The 20359-nt window shown below is 43.4% G+C and overlaps 1 protein-coding gene across 2 annotated transcripts in view; it reads left to right on the forward strand.

Annotated features, from left to right (window-relative positions):
- The window catches only part of USP18 (ubiquitin specific peptidase 18), a 204968-nt gene that overhangs the window by 101538 nt on the left and 83071 nt on the right, over positions 1-20359 (forward strand). For both annotated transcript variants that reach the window (XM_078673597.1, XM_078673596.1), the window contains exon 5: positions 19215-19300. In XM_078673597.1, coding sequence (XP_078529723.1) covers positions 19215-19300 — 86 coding nt within the window. The remainder of the gene's footprint in view (positions 1-19214; positions 19301-20359) is intronic.

Here is a 20359-nt window from a genome sequence, read left to right on the forward strand (position 1 = left end):
ACAAAAAATTGTATAATCCTCATCCAGTCATCAGATCACCACATTAAATTGTTTGAAGATTTGTTTCCCTCTTATTAACCCCTTTCATGCTGATGACGGTCAGGAGCCGTCATGGCACACAGTGCTCGTGTGCTGATGACGGCTCCCGGCCGTCATGACCGCACCCGGCCGTCATGACCGCACCCGCAACCTGAATGTGCCGCACAGGCGCAGAATCGTGCCCGCGCCCAAGGGGTTAAGAAAACTGTGTCAAGGTATGATTCCTCCTCCGTTCCACCTAACACTGTAGGCATCACTAACTAACCTACTTCAACTAGGGCATCAGAAACCACTGCCCACCACACTAGAATGCAGCCTTACCCCACAGACAATGTAATTACTTCAGATTTATCAACTGCCTCGCTCTGACTACCCAGCTTACCTCCCACCTGTCTCAACTACTGGCTCTCCAGAATTGTGATCCCCAATAACCTCTAATAGCACACCATTAGCACTCCCGTTCACCCATCTACTGGGCTCTCCCCCTCCTAACGTCATTCTTACCTCTACCCCCAGTCCACCGTCCCCTATGCTCTTTCCCCCAATACATCAGCACCCATTTCCCAATGACCCTATACTCTCTGCCCCAATACATTAGGACCCTATCCCCAATGAAATCCTCATTTCCTTGCTCCCCTGACCATTGCCTCAAGACCTGATAACCCTCCCCCCTTGCATACCCTACTAGATTTCAGACTGGTTGAGATTACCAAAAAACTTGCTAGAGCTCAAAGCAAACTTAGTTAGACTCATTCACATCACCACAAAGATGGCTAACATTCAGTGTCCTAATAAGGACCATAAAACAAAGATACTCACCCATTACCAACCCATCTTAGTTCTGCTCTATTGTTCATGTGACCTCAAATCTTGAAAACAATGATTCCTCCAAATTAGGGAGACATGCTTGTTGGGTGATCTTAGTGTTATCAAGATTGAAGATTTTTCACTGCTGGTATAGTTGCACTAGTTCGACCTGTAACCCTTTTTGGGGGCAGAAGAGGGGTCCTCACATTGTCGATGATTCCTGCTGTGTTTCACCTGTCTAAGGAAGCCAGTCTACGAAATGTTACCTGACTCTTCGGGGATCTTCAGGGTAGAATCTTCTTTGATCTTTGGCACATTAAAGAAAATCTTTGGAAAATGAATGCTTTGGGTGTTTTTAGATGGTGTTCCTGTTCTGTCCTATGAGAAAGTACTGGGGATTCTGTTATTCTCAGACTCTGGCTGAAATGAATGAAGTGTCCACACATGGTCGATGGGAGCAGAAATGCCACAAACAGCCACAACATTTAACGAAGAATGTGCTACACAAGTAAAACCCCACACATCACCTTTCCTTTGGAACAAAAACAATGATGAAACAGAAAAGAATATAACACATGAAAAATAAAGCAAATGGGATTTGAGAAGCAAAGCTAATGCAGGATTATTACAGTGCACCAACTGAATCAGGGAAGAATGTCCATCTTGTAGGAACATTTTTTGTTTTGTGACTTGCCAGCTCCTGGCTTGACCCATTTATGTGCTTGCAAAAAGTGTTCAAAGTGGTTTTCTTTTAGAAAAATAGCTCAGGTTAGCCACAAAATCACTCCTTTTAGTTTTTGCTCTAACAATATGATATCCATTTTCATATATTGCAGTCAAAATGTAACACACAATAAATAGTCTCTCTTGTGCTTGGTACAGTGAAAATACGTAATTTATAGTGTACCAATACCTGCCACTTCGTTGTAAGCTGCAGCATGACGTAATGTGTTTATGCGGGAAACGGCCTTTACAACATCTCCTTGACAACGAAGGAAATGAAGCACGACTCCTTAACAACGACCTAAATCAAGAGTCATTTAACCACTAATGCATTCACAACTACCAAGTCATCGACCTATATTATTACATTTAAAATTACCTTAAACGGGCAGTAGATGGCACTCTTGGATTGTATATGACAGATGTATAAAAAAGACATAGTAAAAAAAAAAATGACATTTGAATGTAAGGGGCTTATTTACAAGGCCCTTGCGCCACTTTTGCATCAATTTTAACATGGGAAAAGTGACGCAAAAGTGGCGCAAGGGGCTTGTAAATCTGGCCCTAAGTATTTTGGTAAGTATTAAAGGTAAGTATTACATGTATTATATCACCTTAAGGAGTGCGACTCACCTTCTTTCGTGGAAAGAAATTGCTGTCATATAAAGCAGCTGGGTCCTGCCGCAGAGAACGCATCGCCACACAAAAGAGCTTCCATTACTGCCTGCAACTGGACCCAAACCTTTTGACTGCGCAAGCAAATACTAGGCAGGGAACGCCGCCAGGGACCAGACCTTGGTAACAGGCCCTCATTGCCTCGAAAATAGGAATTATGAGGCGAAGGTGTAAAGCAGCAAAGAAAATGTTTTCCGAGCATTGCTCCCCCACGGGGCTGCAATGAGAGAGGGAGGAGCGGACTACAAATACCAGAGAGCCTCAGCTGACCTGCCGACTGCGGCGCTCACCAGGGGGCAACCACATCACTTAGTCTCCAGAGTGACGCCCACCGAGGGGTTAAAACATGCAAATTACGAGGCCAACGACAACTAACCTCACCTCCTCTTGCCGATGCCACTAGCCCCCTTGAGAAAGATCTATGTTTAGACCGAAATGCATTGGGACACTTAACGGCTAGAAATCTGCTTTCTAAATAAAAGACTTTTGCAATCACCTTAAGGAGTGCGACTCACCTTCTTTCGTGGAAAGAAATTGCTGTCATATATATATATCTATACTACTATTATAAAGAGAGAACTGTGTCCTTTGAGCCAGGTAAACTCGAAAAGTACACCACCAATCAAAACACCCAAGACATCTTTGAAAACCTCAGGGCAAGCAGAAGGACATAGGCTATTAAAAATAAAAAATATACGTTGTTTAAAAAATTTAGAAAAAAAAATAAAGTAGTCCCTTGCAAGTAGCGCCGGCCGCGACGTCTGCGTGATGACATCATTTCCGCTCCCTAGCAACACTTCCTGAAATGGCGGCAACAGACAGACTTAAGACAGACTTAAGACAGACTTAAGACAAAATCCTAACTTCGGTGAATACCAAAAGTAGTAAGTTCATTCTGTGAATGACAAAAGTAGTAAGTGCATTCTGTGAATACCAAAATAGTAGTAAGTTTAGGATTGAGTCTTAAGTACATTCTGTGAATCGGGCCCACTGTAATTAACTCCACATATATGTACATTGAAGATATATATATTTATGTATGTATATATGTCTTTAAGGTAGATGTGGAGTTAAGAATAGTAAGTCTATACTTACCTGACATATTGGCCACAATACTTTGATAGCACAATGGTTCTGCAGTAGATATTTCGACATACGACCTTCTGAAATCCTCCTCAATGGTTTTCTTCACTTAATATGTCCATATTAAGGGAGATCTCAAATAAAAACAAAGTAATTTTCCTCAGAACATCCCAGCATTTATTTTGCTAAACTCCTATTTTAAAAGTGTGTTGTTTAGGGGATTATGTGATTATCTACTGGCCTCCTTCTCTTACCCTGGATTTTTCTGCTTGGCAAGGAGCTGTGGCTGCAAATCCAATCTTGTTACACCAACTTAATCATACAAGACGCCTTTAATTTATGGGGCGAACTATCCACTGACATCAATCCAGAAGAGGTCCTTCACTAGATAAATGTTATCAATTTATTTCAGCATAAGATTGTAGAAATACAAAAAGCTCAGTATTCCTTAGATTTCATTTTTGCAAACAATAGGCTAGTACATTCTAAATCATCATTAGAAATCCCATGGCCCAACAACTACTGTATTGCCTCCTCTATTTCAACTTAGGATCACAATAAAACTATTAACCCTAGAAATGAGAACATAGTGAATGACATTTATAGCATTTCTGGTATGACCCTCAAACATGCAGACTCTTATGCCTTGTTCACCCCTCAATGGATCAATACAAATCCCACCAGCATGGTTGATACACTGTATACTCATGTAGAAAATATCCTGGAACTCACAAGCCGTGCTTCAACTAAAAATATAAACCTAAGAAATGTTTCATTGAAATTATAAATGCCTATCTGTAGACTTTAAAACTCCTCCTTAAGAAACTAGAGATTGAGTGGAGGAAATCTTACATTGTTAGAGACAGGAAATTATACTTGCCAACTTTGAAAATACTGCTGCTTGCTTAGATCAGATAAAAGTCATATGAGGCAAAGAAAGATTCCCTCCTCCCAAAACACCACTAAAGGCTTATTTCTAAAAATCAATGATCAACAATCAACAACTATGAATAACTTCATAAAATTAGAGAGGAAGTTCATATTATCACCAATAGCATTTGAGCCTAAATCAGCTAATTTTCTATCCTTGTCCTCTAATTTTGGTTCTTTTATAATCCCATAACCACTGATAACTTTATTAAGCTGATATCAAAAGTAAACAGACAAGATTCCTTGATGATCCTATTTCTGGTTTTTAAATCTATGAAAAACAATCAGTATCTTATCTAAAAAAAAATAATAAATGCGTCTTTCGTATCTGAGATTCTTCCTGAGTGCACGAAATAGGCAATAGTGCATCCTTGACTGAAAAAACATTGTTAGATCCAATCGAGCCAACAAATTACAGGCCTATTTCAATAGGTGCCTTCACTTAAAAACACTGTGACTCGCCAATTACAAAGCTTAATTGAAGTAATCAGCTTCTACATAATAGACAAGTAGGTTTTAGATCTGTAGAGAAACCAAGCTAGTGGTGACCCTGGCTGTGGGCGATTTTATGATGATGGTGGATTACGGTGATGGAGGAGCCTTGAAACTACTAGACCTCTTGACTGCTGCCAACACCACTGGCTGTTCCATCCTGCTCCAAAGCTTTGCTACCTCAGACATTGGTGGTATTGAATTGACCTTAATCCTAAATTTCCTCATTCTTGGCTAGGAGAATATAAGTGGTCCAACTGTGCCCTTTTGCTTGTCACCCAAACCCCCTGTTATGGCGTGTTCCCAAGGAACTAGTAATTCTTAATTTTATTTAATTTTTATGTCAGTACTATAACGTTCCTGTTACATAAGCTTTTGGCTTTATAACAGTTCTATCTATCCCTCCTCTTACCTTCCCATCTGCACTATAGGGAGGGCACACAAAGATAGATGGTGAGTGTTTTTTTAACTTAAACTAATGCAATCTGAAACTCTGCCCATCTATAAAAAAAAGTCAACAGATGGGATCTGGCTTTATGAGCAACTTTTCCTGGTACCTGCCCAAAACATGCAACTGCAGCTTGGAATTTTGTATCTTCCGTAACTCTCAGCTGTGAACACCAAACTGCAGATATCGGCGAGTTTTGCCTCTTTCAGTTGAAAGGGTTAATGCAGCTACTTTCCTTTCTGCTCCTTTTTCTATAGAGTTATAGTTGCCAATGCCTTAATACATTTCACTTTGGATTTCGTGCTGTCAAAAACAAGTCTTGATTGCCTACGAAGGCTCCAGAATGCCATTGTCAGACTATTGCTCACCCTGAAAAAAATGACCAGTCACTACATACCCTAAACAGCTCCACTGGCTTCCCATTAACAAGCGAAACGTTTGTAGGGAATACACCCTTTACATTTTAAAATATGATTTCTTTTAAGTCTGGGCATAGTTTGCGTAGCAGCACTACACATAGCTTCACGTAGTATACTGTAAACTTTATGTCATACACATAGCCTGCATAGCGTAGCTGAAGACACTGTGTACTTTTCTGTACTGTGCAAATATTGCAAAATAATTGCAAAAAGCTTCCTGTACATGTCTAGAAATGATAAAATAAGTAATTCTATCTTTGTATGCTAAAATGCATAGAACACTTACACAATGGTGAAACTGAAAAATTAGTCAGCAGTGGGAGATGTGATAATTTTGGGATCCCCCCTAACCTAGGGAGAGTACCAAACAGATGCCTTGAAAACAAAAAAGCACATCTTATTGAACGATTTAGTTGTGGTTCCATCCTCTTAGGACACACCCAAACACAGTTATTGGCAAAAAAACATTCCCAACCAAAGGCCCTGCAAAGCATTATGGGATGAGATTAGCAGTGGGCAGTGAATATTATATAGTATACAATATCAAAAGAATGCTACAAAGAGCTGCAGTTCAACTGGTGGTTACTAGATGTCCCTCACGAGTCAAATGCAAATGCTTGATGAAAGGGTTTCAATGGTTTTGCATTTGACTCGTGAGGGACATCTAGGGACGACCAGTGGAACTGCAGCTTGATGTAAGAATAATTTCAATGCTTTGCATTTGACTCGTGAGGGACATCTAGGGACGACCAGTGGAACTGTAGCTTGATGTAAGAATAATTTCAATGCTTTGCATTTGACTCGTGAGGAACATCTAGTAACAACTAGGTGAACTGCAGCTCTTTGTAGAATTATTTTGATATTGGATACTATAATATTCACTGCCACTGCTAATCTCGTTCCATAATGCTTTGCAGGGCCTTTGGTTGGGATTGTTTTTTTGCCAATAACTGTGCTTGGGGTGGTCCTAAAATAATGGGATCACCACTGAAGTTCAACAAAATGTGCTTTTTGTCTATGCTCTTTGTGTTCAAGGCATCTGCTTGGTGCTCCCCCTAGGTTAGGGGGGACCCCAAATTCATCAGCTCTCTCATTACCTAATGTTTTCATTGTAAAAGTTCATATTTGTGAATTGTTTATATGCTGTCAAGCATGCAATATTGCTTTATCAAAGCATCTGAAAATGTTAACGTTTTAGATGCTACGTGTGATTAAGCACAGGTTTGGTACTGTACTACATGCAATTTGCAAAGTGCGCATGTTCCGTCAGTGTAGCGTAATTTCTTTCCCTTCTGAATGCGCCTTTATCCCCTGAAACTGAAGCTTTTCGCCACTTTCACTTCTTCTAACATCACTTCCACTTTGAAACCCAGCAGTCACCAGACTAACCATTACTCTGACCCAGCTAATACATTGTTCTAACTTCAGTTGTAGTAATAGCAATGCTAGGACGGATCTCTGTAATGGATGAGGGGCAGGATATATTAGAGAAATAGTAGTCATAGTAGCATTTGAATGGGGTGTATCTATATTTTAATATTCAGACAGTAAAGCCTTTCCATTTAAAAACTTGAAATCAATGCGGCTTTTAATAATTTCTCTTGAATATACATGCCATTATAAACTTTGCATTCAAGAATCTAAGGAAACAGAAAATAAAAGGGGGCACAGACAGTACGTATTAGACAGATATGACAGGATTCCAAAAGATAATTTCCTAAAAAGCCTCTCTGATTCATGGGTGATCTATCACCTTCTTTGAGGTGTCGGTAACTTTTCAATGGTTTTTGCCCCACTTGCATCTCATTGTGATTAGAAGGGGATACCCATTTAACACCCCTCCTAATTGCTATTCTCAGTGAGTCAAAAACCCCTTTTGAAATTCAGAAAGCCTTTTCAGAATCGCAAAAGGGGTTTAGTACATATCAAAAAGTCATTTTGAATTTGGAAATGCTGTGATTTTCCAAATCGCAAAAGGGCGATAACAAAATTGATTTGCATATGAAATCCTAAATCTTTATTGATTTTTGCAGTATTCAATGCATCAACATAAACTACAGCATTTCGAAAATCGCAGTAGTAATTGTCCCTCAAAAAACGACAAAGGAAGGCAAAAATCGTATTACTGTAACTAAAAAGTCCTCTTTCAGTAACAAACTGTCACATATACTTCTTTGTTTTGAGGCCCTTGAGAGTAGTCAATGCTTCCTAATATTTTCGGTAATGTTGGGCTCCCTTATGCTACAGACTTCAGTCTTCTAAGTTAGGAAGTTTATTCTATAGTATTCCATTATTGGGGCTCCAAATGCAGAAAAGATAGTTGCAACATAGAAGTGAAGGGGAGTAATACTAGGAGGTGAGGGTGAAGATGTAGGTGGGCTTAAGAAAGGCAGTGGAGGCCAAGGGAGCAGCATCTTGCATTTGGGCACTGGGTACCCTGAAAGGGTATTGCTTTGACCTATACTGGGTGCTCCCTTGTGCCTGGACAAAACTCAACCTCTCTGAAGAGAGCTGTAATGACAGCGAAACACGTGTCAGAGTTTGCTTTGATTCATTTCAGGTTAGCTTGGATGGTATTTTACCAATCCAATACTATGACAGGAGTGCATGGAATGCACTAGCTAATCTTATGCTTAAAGACTTTTCTTTATAAGTGGCAAAAGATTCTGTCCCTTTTTAGCTTGGCCTGGAAGTGTTAATACTATACTTAAACACCTTGCTAGAAAAACAGACATTTGAGGTGTGCAGATTACGAGTGACGCTGGTGTGTAGGGTGCTCTATATAGGACCTACTCCCCACCTAAACTTGGAAACTACCCAGAGTTTTTGCATAATTTATGTGGGTTTTAAGCCAGAAAGGGTTTTGTTTTGACTAATACTGGGTGCTTCCCTGCGTCTGTACAAAGTTAAACCTCTCTGAAGAGCTGTATAGACAGCGAAACACGTGTCGGGTTGTTTTTTATTCATTCCAGGTTAGCTTGGATGGTATTTTACTGATTCAAAGCTGTACTACTGTACCTGGAGTTGCAAAAGGCTTTTGTCATTTTACAGCACAACATGGACGGCACTTGGTAAATGTAAATGTATTTGAGCTTGTAAAGCGCACTGCTACCCGTCCGTAGGTTTCCTGGCACTGTATAACTCAGGGGAACCCGTCCTGGCTTTCCCTGTGGGATGGTCCTTGCTGGGAGTCCCCAAAGTGGAGCCAGGCATCCCCAGAATTGATGGGGCCGTTGTGGAGATTAGGCAAGTTAATGCCCAGAGTTGCCAAGTGGAACCCCTGATCAAAGTAAGCACTGAAGCGAGAATTATTGAGTCCGCTGACCCAAGTCCACAACCCTGCCGCGTCGGGAATTGAACCCTGGTCCCAGGCCGACTTCTGCTCCCGGGTCTGCCGCCTCTAACCAGTGAGCCACACTACTCCACTTGGAAATACTATCGTTGAAGACTTTTGTATGAATGGCAAAAGACTTTGTCCCTTTATAGCTTGGCGTGGATGGAACTGTGCTAATCCTATGTTTAAACACGTTGCTGATAACATGAACATTTGAGGTGAGAAGATTTGAAGTGTCTGGTGTTGTAGGGTGCTCTATGTAGGAGCTGAGAGTGCTGATGAGTGCTGATGTGGCCCAGGAACTGCCAAAAGTGTCATAACAATGCAACACTACACTACAAAAGCAAATAAAGAAGTCAAGGAAAACTAATACAAAACTGACTCCCCAAACAGTGCGAAGAGCAATATGGAGTGAGCACCTGAGACCACGGGATTGAACATGCAGTCTCAGAACTCAAGGCAAAAGGCACTAGACTGTGGCGCTAGGCTGAGCCTGCTGGGAGCGGCGCCCAAACTAGGGAGGTACGGTTAAGCAATGCAAGGCCTTAAATCTTGGTCTTTCTACTGTACGAAGAACCAAGGTTTCTCAGCAGACCATGAAGAGGGTACAATCAACTCATTGTGAAGATGCTGCTGTATAGAAATAGAGCAGAGTTTGTTAGTGTAAATAAGTCTTTCTCGTTCTTAGACAGAGTAAATCCACCAAAAGGAACAACAGCGCAAATTCCAGTAAAAATAGTACATTAGCGCTTATTTGCATATTTGTTGGCCGCCATTTTTCCGTGACGCACTCTAGTGTTCCAGATGGTTCTTTGAAGTTGGGATTCAGTGCGGACGCGCAATTGGCATGCCAAAGGCAAGCCAATCGGCTCCCATCCTCACCCATCCGGGACCAGGGGCCAGGGATCATGCCAGTTTTGTACCAAACAGTGTACGTTATACAGCCAGCCAATGGCAAGCTCTTCAAACCTCGCTAACGAGCCCCTGCCTTCATTCCATTGATCTTGGCTAATCTTCCTTGGTGTGTGAAAGTTGCGGCTGGCACCCGCAGCTCATTTCAGTCAACCACTTGCGACCACACACCTTCACTCATGGCTAAGTCCCGCTCTTTAGCTGCTCATAAATTGGATATATATGCTCTTCTAGTGGAACAGGCACTTGATGTGCGTTTTCTCACCGAAACCTGGCTACATGAGGGCTGTGGCCCCAATGTTTCCAGGCCTTGCCATCTGGTTACTGCATTAACAGATTAGATCAGCTTGGCAAAGGAAGCGGTGGGATAGCCATTATTTACAAGGAAACTTTTAAAGGCATGTTTTCACCTCCTCAAGTTCTGAATTGTGACAGCCTGCTTTTAACTTTAACACTTAGTCCCACGTTCACCTTCTCTGGAATCTTGTTATATGGACCGCCGGGCTCGCCTGCTCAGTTTTTAAAGGCTCTTTCTGATCCGGTTGCAACTCTATACATAAGGGCAATTTTATACTGCTGGGAGATTTTAACATCCATATTGACAACACCAATGATAGTGCCTCTAAAAGTCTCTTACAAGATCTTGCTTCTCTACAGTTGTTGCAATTGGTTTAGAGCCCTAAGTACGAGAAAGGCCACACCATTGATCTAGTGTTTACCAATATGATCAACCTACAGATGCAAAGCCCCCTATAAACTGGTCGGATCCTTTTCTGCTTTCTATCACTCTATCTGCTCCCTCCTCCCCTTCCCCCATGCCGTTGGGTAGTCGACTAGAAAGACGCTGGTCCAAACTAAATTTTGAGGATTGGGTAGTTATTTTGGAGGCAACCAGACTTGAGCAATCCAAACAAGTTATGTCAAATAGTTATTTTCCTTCGTGAAAGGTGGCATATGATCACCAACGAAGTAAAGAAATCCCATTGGTTTAAAAACTACATATTTACCTTTAAAATGGATTGCAAGCGCCTGGAGAGAAGTTGGGGGAAATCTTATGATGAAGCCAGCAAACGTCTGCATAGGAACCCCATTAGGTCTTAACATGCTGAAATAAAGGCAGCTCAATCTGCCTACTTTTCCTCTAAAATCAAGATTCCTGACAATTCTCTCAAAGAGATCTTTAGATTCTGTAACATATTATAGAGTTGAAGCTTTCTGGCCCCGCCCCAGAAGCCTCGACAGTGCATAGTAATAACCTGACTTTTTTCTTTCAGAGGAAATTTGGGGATATTTACTCCTCTTTCCCCGATAGCTCAAACCTTGAGGATTCCTTGGGTGGCCTTTTCAAACAGCCTAAAGAGTCCCTCTCTTCTTTTCCTGAGTTTACTTTATGCCTTCTCACGGATCTCTTTAGAGTAATAAAGTCAGGATCTCCTCTTGATCCTGTCCTTATTCACATTCTTAGGCAAGAGTCTGATAGCATAGCTCCCACTTTAGATACTCTGCTTAATCTTTCCCTCCTCAATAGGCAGGTTCCCCACAATTGAAGCATGTGGTAGTTGAACCACTCTTTAAAAAGCCCTGTTTTGACTACCTTTATTTGAGTAACTACAGGCCGATCTCTCTACTACCAGGAGCCTCGAAACGTCTTGAAAAACATTTTAACAATCACCTCTCTGCCTTCCTGAAGTCTAATAAAATCCTCCACCCGACGCAAATGTGGTTTAGATCACAGCACAGAAACAGCTTTGCTGGCAGTGGTCGAGGAATCGAGACGCTTGACCAAGGAGGATGAACAGCCATTATCATCTTGCCCCTCAGTGCGGCCTTCAATATGGTAAATCATCCCATACTTATACATTGGATATCAAAAGTAGGCATTGACACACGTGATTTGAAATTTCTATCCTCCTTCATAGAGAATAAAACATTCCAGGAGCTAGATCACCTTTGTTACTCTGACACTCTTCCTTTGAACAGTGGGGTGCCTCTGAGGTCTTTTCTTAGTCCCATCCTTTTTCACCTTTACATGTACCCCCTGGCTGATATTGTGCAAGGTCTAACACTGGTCTCCTATGCTGATGATACTTCAGCTGGTGATCCCAATTTCCTCTGACCTCAGCTCACGTCATTTCAGCCTGGCCCCTTATCTTCAAGAAGTAACCAAATGAATGGCTAATTGTAAACTGAAACTTAATGAAGATAAGACAGAGGTTATGGTATTGGGCAATAATCTCAGAAAAATCACTCCTGCCCCCATTGTAGAGTGCCTGGAGAGACTTCCCAACCCCAAATGTATGATAAAGAGTCTTGGTATGGGGCTGGATTCCAGCCTCACAATGGTCTACCACTTAAAGTAGCTTGCAGCTAGCTTGCAGCTAGCTGCTTTGGCGCCCTGAGACTATTAAGAAAGGTTCTCAGTCTCCTTCCTTTTATCAGCCAGAAGACTAATCATCCAGGGGCAGATTTACAAGCCCATTGCGACACTTTTGCGCCGCCATTGTGTCACTTTAGGGATTCAGCGGCAGCGTGAAAAATGTGGGCAATTCACAACGTGGCTCATCTAGGGAGATCCGTCACATTGTAAAGCCATGCGTTACATTATACCTGCGCTAGGTATTATTAGTATTAGTCGTAGAAGGCCCGATGTAAGGGAGACAACGCACTCCCATGTTTTTCAGGGAACAATTTTAAACCTCCACTTTTGTTCAGGTGCTGAGCACCACCACAATACAAACACGGCCCAGCCTAGCGACGCTTCTCTTTCTCATTCTTGCCCCCTTACAGTTCCTGCTTCCATAGGCTCTTCGCTTGATAATGGTTTTGTGAGAAACTCTTTGGAAATGTTGAGTAGCCTACTCCAAACTTCCTAATTTTCCTTTGAGTTTCTGGTAATCGATGTTCAATCAAAAGTGCCAAATCAATGCGGTCAAAAAAAGATGTAGGAACTGAGAAGGAACCAGATCATCCTTTGTATATTTTCATTACCCACAACATAATAAAGTCATATGAGTACTCAAATTACAGCCTTTCAAACATTCTCTTAAAAGCTGCCCGAAAAAAATCACACCACTGCAAAGAGGCATCTGGGTTGGCTACTAATGGAGTTGCCAAAGCTAAAGAAAGGCTACAAATACAACTAATCTAATTATCCACCTTAATGAGATCTTGACTAAACTGTGCAGGGAGAAAATCAGAAAGCACCTTAAGCGAATCTAAACTTTATTGTAGATTAACTAGAACCCCAGTAAAGTAGGGGTCACTTGAAAGGATTGACCACAGCACTATGGTCTGTTTTAGCACCAAAATCTCGAAATGCAACTCCTGCAGGTCCTGCACAGGGTCAGTGACACAGAACCTACACAATAGTGGGTGTTGCAATCTGCCAAGGACTGGACATGCTGTAGGTCTATCAAGTGCCCTTTGAAATTGCCTGAGAAAAGTTTGAATCCTTTATTAACTCGTTTCACCACCCTGCACAGAATATTATATGTGACGGGTGACAGGAGACTCCTTTTGAGGGTCTAAACTAAGAGAAAAAACAAACAAGGAAAAAAGCCTCCTTTGTCAATCTGTGTTGATTTTGATAGAAGATGTACATTGCTTTGATAAAACTTAGCAAGACAACAAGCTACCTCTGACATCAGGAAGGAGAAAAGAGCCAAGCAGGACCACTGGCCCATAACTGGATGATCCAACAAGGAAGGCAATCAAATGTACCCCAAGGAAATGAAACATAGCAACAATATCAAGACAAACAACTCAACAGATAAGGATAATAATTCACAAAGAAAGACCCAGTCTTTTAAGAAAAATCAAGGCCAAAAAGTTTGGGTAGGGGCTAGGAACACAACAGAAAATTAGAAAACAAATGCACTGCGACATATTTTGTTTTGCTAACACTGACTTTTATATCTTGCTTCCAGTGGTCAGACGTGCCATGTTTTCTGTGTCAATACTCACAATTTAATTAAAAACTGCCATCCTACTTAGTCACATAGCCATGTTTTTCTGTTTTTAATTTGTGTATTGTAGGAGAGTAGGGTCTGCAATCCTATGATCACCCAGATTTTTGCTTTTTGCTGCACTGGTTTACGACTTTCCCTGGCTGTGGTCCTGCTAATCAGACCCACAGCCTAGCTGTTCTCTCTATCCAAATTGTACTCAGGTACTGAATGGGCACTGGGCCCTCTCTAAGTCCCTGTACCCAGGGCTGAGGTACCCAGAAGTCTCCCAGGGGCTGAAGCATGTATTATGCCACCCCTGGGCTGACTATCTAAACTGACACAACTGGCTGCACGACAGCTGGGGCAAGGGGGTGTACTCACCCCTTGCTTTAGATATAGTATACCTATATCTAACCCTAAAATGGACACACAGATCTCCCATCAGTCACTCCTATGGCAGGCCTTAACAATCCTGAAGGCAGAGTGCTGGGAATCGTGTGAGATGGTGCTCTGGCATGAGCTGAGCCTGTCTGCGGCTTTCGGGATCCATCCCTTAGCCGTTTCCATGATATCGCATACCATATACTCTTAAGTGCATTATAATCCTCGCGGTTATATGCCAACTCTGGTATCGCTTTATCAAAACATGTCGAGTAAGGTGTCATACGAATTGGAATACTAACCCCTCGCCAATTCTGGCGACGGGGTTAGCATTCCACCCTTCTAGAGGGACACGACATGTATGTAACCCCTAACCCCGGTTAAAATCAGACAGAGCCTTAGCATCCACAAAATGGATGCTGCCACCGAGACACAAGTCTGCCCTCCTGCTGCTGGGAGTCCTCCCAGAGCAGGAGATAAGGACAAAGGGTTTCCTGCCAGGGGCGGTGCCAGCACCGTCCTAGACAGGGTTTGTGTATTGTAGGTAGGCAGGGCTTCAGAGGAAGGTGACTGCACGTGGCACCCCGGTGCTCACTGTGCATAGGCTGGCTGGAACCAGTTCCAGGGTCACTCCAGACCCTGTGCTGGGGAAAAGCCCGCCAAGGAAGTGGGTGTAACCACCCCCCTCCTAGTCCCACCCCTAGGGCAGGACTTAGTCGCGTGCCAGCCCCTTTTTACAGGATAAAGGTAGGAACTGGCCCCCTTCCAAATCAGATCATCTTTGAATCCTGAAACTACTTTCCACGAAAGGAACTCAAGACTTCTTCCTAAGATTTCTCCCTTGTGACTAAGGAGTAGTCACCCTGCATCCGCAGGCACCATCTTAAGAACACTGCGGTCTGCTGCAAGTCTCTCCTCCGGATCAAGACTGCCCAGCTCGACGAGAACCGGCTTCCCTGGCACCTCTGACCTCTACCTACATCATCAGTCACGCTGAGATTCGTGGGTGTGACGAGACCTCGAGGGACCGGCCATCTTCAAGACTGCACGACTTCTGCACAGCAAGCCCGCCGAGTAATTTCCTGGTGAGTGCTTTGGGGTCCGAGAAGCCCCGACCCTGAGCAGCTCCGGCACCGAAGTGCAGCCTCCCAGCATCTCCACGATCTGCGTGGGGCCCTTCTGCTTTTTGCTGCTCACCGCGTTGTTTGGCTACTAGCCCGCTGGCTTGTGGCCTTCTGAACGACGCCCGACGACATCACTGCTGCTAGTCTGGTTGCTCCAGACTGGCCCTTGCTTCCCTCCATCGGAGAAGTACCCTGGACCCTCCTGGTCCGGCTAAGACGCCATTTTAGGTCCACCGCGTGGGCCTTGCATTTGCCAAGACTTGTTGCCCAATCCTAGGTCCAGCGACGTCGACAGCAAGAACCTTCGTGGGACAGCTCGCACCTCCATCCTGGTCGCCGACAACGCCTCCTGGTCCGAGAGACTGCAGAGCCCAGCAGCGCCCACTCACCTGACTGCGGTGACTTCGCCCGGTGCCATCCTGGTGCCCACTTAATCACTGGCTAGTGATTCAAGAACTTGGTCCCCTCTGCTTTCAGGTTTTCTTCTTCCTTGATCCAGGCTTGGATCCATCGAACTTTTCTTCACTGGTCGCCTGCCAGCAACTTCCTTCTTCCAGGCTCCTGGTCCGGCAACGAGATTCCCGACGTCTTTTCAGACCTATGCAGCTGCAGCCCCTGGGCTAGGTAACTTCGGCACTTCGGTGTCCCAGCATAGCCTCACTATCCTAGGGTCAGGATCCACTGTCGTTTTCTCCCTACCAGGTCGGGTTCGCCCGTGAACACTAACTTTGCCTTTACTAGCTTCCATAGACTTTGTCCCGCATCCCGCGTGAGAGTGCACACTCTGCACCCGAGTCCCCTAGGTCTCCTAGAAGTAATCTAACGATTCCCTAGTCAAGTCCTAGCGATTCCAAAGCCTATTAGTACTGTACTTACCTGCTAGTAATTTCGCATTCCACTTTTAGAGTATATGGTTTTTCGTGCTCCTCGGGCATTTGTGTATAACGTGCTAACTTAAGTATTTTCGTAAGAGTTTTGTTGTGTGCCTAGCACCCTGTCCTCATAAAGAGTACAGGGTTGTTGTGATTCTAATAAATACACTGTTTATTTTCATAACACTTGTGTGGTGTCCTTTCACTGGGTGTTCAAGGGGTAATGTGATGGTAAAACAGCTGGCTTAACACGCCCTCTAGAGTCTTAGCCTTAGACTGCTCGTATCCATGCTACTAGGATAGCTGGTCTATAAGGTTGACTTACAACCAATCATCAATAAGGGTTGTTTGGACTGATATATAGTGATCACTAGAATAGTGAACACTGCACATCAGGCCAACTTCTCACATGTATCCATTTGTTTTCACTTACAGTGAACACTGCATTACAAATGTGACTTTGATACCTATGTGGATTTAGTGAAAAGTGAAAACCAAAACCTCATATGTGGGCCCCACAGAATGGTCCTTGTATGAAGGTGTGCGTATGATTCCTTATGTACTTGTATGTGATCATAAATAGTGATCCAGTCAGTCAGAGACATGTAGGCATTTTTCACAGATAGTAACATATTTACTAAGCAGGTATGTAGCAAAAAGCTTCTTAGCCAGCATATCCAATGCTAAAGAATATAATGAAATTCATTCCTTCATCAACATTTCAGCTTAAATTCAAAATGTAAGAGGCACATTAGATGTAGCATAGCTAGGCATGCAATTAAGAATTATTTCAATTCAAGAAAATCTTATTTCCTTCTATAGGCCAAGTTTAAAACTAACTTACAAACAATGCTTATTGAGAAGAACAAGAAACATTAAAGGAATAAACATACATTGTTTGAATGAGTAAACAATGTTTTATGTAAAAGTGTAAAAATTAAAGAACACTGCTTTCACAAAAGTAAAACACGTTACAAGCTGGCCCTGTCAGTTGGATAAGAGCCTTTATGCATTTATAATGCACACACCTTAACCTACAGTCAGCTACAGCACCCATTCAACAAGTACAAGAGATGCACATTCGCCTACTTAAGAAGTATGTATTTACAATACATGCAGAGCAATAACTTGAATCTCAGTTTACACTATATAGGGCCTCATTAGGATGGCGGACGGACCTGCGTCCGTCCGCCATCCCCGTGGAAGAGGGACCGTCCGCATGGGCAGCGGCGGTCCCTCCATGCAAATTAGGATGTGACCGCCAACCTGGCGGTCACATCCTGGATCTTTAACCTTGCGGCGGGTGCTGCTTGAAGCAGCACCCGCCGCAAGGTTAAAAAAGCATGTTTCACATTTACATGCACAAAGCGGCAGGCACCGTGCGGTGCCTGCCGCTTTGTGCATGCAAATGCAGGGGGGTACCATAGGTACCCCCCATGTGCACCCCCACCACCCTTTACCCTGGGGGCCCGCAAGGGCCCCCCAGAAGCAAAGGTCCACATGCTTTTCCACGGCGGAAAAACCGCCGCGGAAAAGCATGTTTACTCATGCTTCCTAATTTGGCTGACGGTGTCTTGTAGACACCGCCACCAAATGGCCCGGCAAAACCCGCGGATCAGCGGCGGACAGACCTGCCGTCCGCCGCTGGTCCCACCACATTCCCACCGCCATCCTAATCTGGCGGTGGGTGTTTGATGTGGCCGCGGCGGTGAATCCGCATCCTCCGGGCCGGCGATGGCTTCCGCCGGCCCGGAGGATGCGGATTCACCACCATCCTAATGAGGCCCTTAATCATTACAGTGGTAGTCATATCAGACAAGACAAAAATCATTGATGTGACAGACAACATGCACACATCTGTAAAAATTCTGTGCAATCACTCAATGTTGCATCCTCTTCCTTCTGGAAGAAGAACACTACTTTAAGGCCATAGCACAGAATGCACCTGTATCTCTGCTAAAATGGAAAGTAAAATGATAAAAGCATTTTATTATCATTTAATTTTGCATGCCGGATAGCCACCAACACGAATCTTCAGCGAGGCAGAGCCAGCAATCCCCTGTGACAGGCATGGCAGAGGAAGTGGTGGTGGGCACTTTTAAGTGCACATGATGGTTTGGACAGCTGTCTTAGGCCGACCAAACCGTCATGCGCACTAAGGTTTCTCCAACCTGGCTGTCTTGCACAGCTGAGTTGGAGAATTGCCATTGGCTCCCAGTTACTGTCTGTGCAGCGAACCAGGTTGCTCATACCAATCCCAGCGCTACTCTCATGATGATAATGGTATTCCCAGCATGAGAGAAGTGCTGGGAATGTCATCAGGGAACCACAGTTGGCAGCTGGAATCGACGATCGTCAGAGAAGAGCGAGGCGACGTCCGTTGGATTGACTGGTAAGTGCAATATTACTTATTTTAATTCATTTTGCTTGTATTGCCCAGTCTCACCACTTATGAATGCCAAAAGCTGCCACTGCGTGAATCCATAATAGACACAAGCAACAACACTAAGGGTGTCTCATAAAACCATGGCAACCGCTTCCATGTTTAGCAACTGAAAACTCATCTTGTTTCGGGATTTTATTAAAACTAAAATTACATTAGTATAGTGATATTTTCTTGCATCAATGGAGGGGCTGGACCTGATGACTCAAATAGTTCCTCCCATCTATATAGCTAGCTAGTCTTGTTGCCCATGTCCAAGAAACAAAACTAGCCTGGAAAATATTGAACTTCGCAGTCATCTAGCCATTCTTTTTTTGCTGGTTTTGCTGGTTTATCTGGTTTTGCCTGGAAGTGGAAACAGGTGACTTTTGAGTTCATGTGGTCCTCAGGCCAGCATATGTCATTTTGAGAGTTACCTTATAGGTTCTATTTATTCATGTTCTTTTAACTAGTGGACTAATACGTGAATTATTATCTCCATTTTCATTATCTTTTGCTGAAAAAAAGGCCACATTGTGAATTATATTTGATACACACAGCTGCTCTGAATCACTGACCTCATGTGCATGATGTCTTTGTTGGCAGTGTTCGTCCAGCAAGATGCAGCCGAGCTCTTCATGACCCTCTTTAACCATATTCGCGACCAGTTGGGAAAGCCACAGCCGCATCTGGTGAGTTGATGGATTACAAAAAGCAAAACCAAAGTTAACCAAAGCTTTGATACCCATTTGAAACTTGCTTGGTAAATACACACATGGTATGTGATCATGGTTATTGCTTTGGGAGCTTTCCCAAAGCAACATCCGTTTCTCTGATAACCATCGTTGGCTATGATATTACCACAGAGCAGGAAGGAGAATAAAATAAGTGTGTCCATTTGCCTGACTCACTCACTGACCTACAGATGCAACTATTAACCATATTAATACTTCGTCTGGGTGTGGCCCTTTGTAACCTCAGTTCTCTTCAGAGTGGTTGGTACAGCCTGTATTGCTGAAAAGGAGTAACGCCGCAGTGCCTGACTGATAGTGGTTGAGCCCAGCTAGGTCACATGAAGGCTCTAAGAGGAGGGGTAACTAGAGAGTGCGAGACAGCGTTAGGGAAAGCTGCTGCTTGTGGGCCACAATTTGGTAAATGATGTATCATTACTTACCAGTAATGTTCATTACACTGATTAAGGTCCTCCTCGTCCCAGTCATCACCATGTTGAGAAGGTCCCGCCTCTCAACGGGCACCTAAAATGCTAGTTAGTTCTTTATTTTTTTATATAAGCCCCTCCTACCCGCCTCCATGCCTGCAAGTAACAAGATCAGGCACAACAATAGAGGGAGGGAGAGGACATGACTGAGACAAGGAGGATCCTAATAAGGGTAATGAAGATTACCGGTAATTAACAATACATTACCCTCTCATAGGACCTCCTCATCCCAGTCATTATCATAGTAAGGATTTCAAGAGCCCTAACACAAGAATACAGCTTGACACTTAAAAACTCAAGAAATAACTCAATGTTTTATTAAATCATGTTTATGACACAGCTGCCTTCATAACACCAACAGCAAAACCTTCCATTGAAACATGCAACACATCTAGCTGATAATGCTTGATAAAGGTGTGATGTGACTGCCCGGTAGCAGCCCTACAAAATTCTGGGATAGAACCACAAGCAACCTCAGCCCAGGAATCAGACACAGACCTAGTGGAATCGCCCTGAATCCAAGCCAGAGGAG

The sequence above is a fragment of the Lissotriton helveticus genome, chromosome 1_1 (genome assembly GCF_964261635.1).
Source record: "Lissotriton helveticus chromosome 1_1, aLisHel1.1, whole genome shotgun sequence".
Lineage (NCBI taxonomy): Eukaryota > Metazoa > Chordata > Amphibia > Caudata > Salamandridae > Lissotriton > Lissotriton helveticus.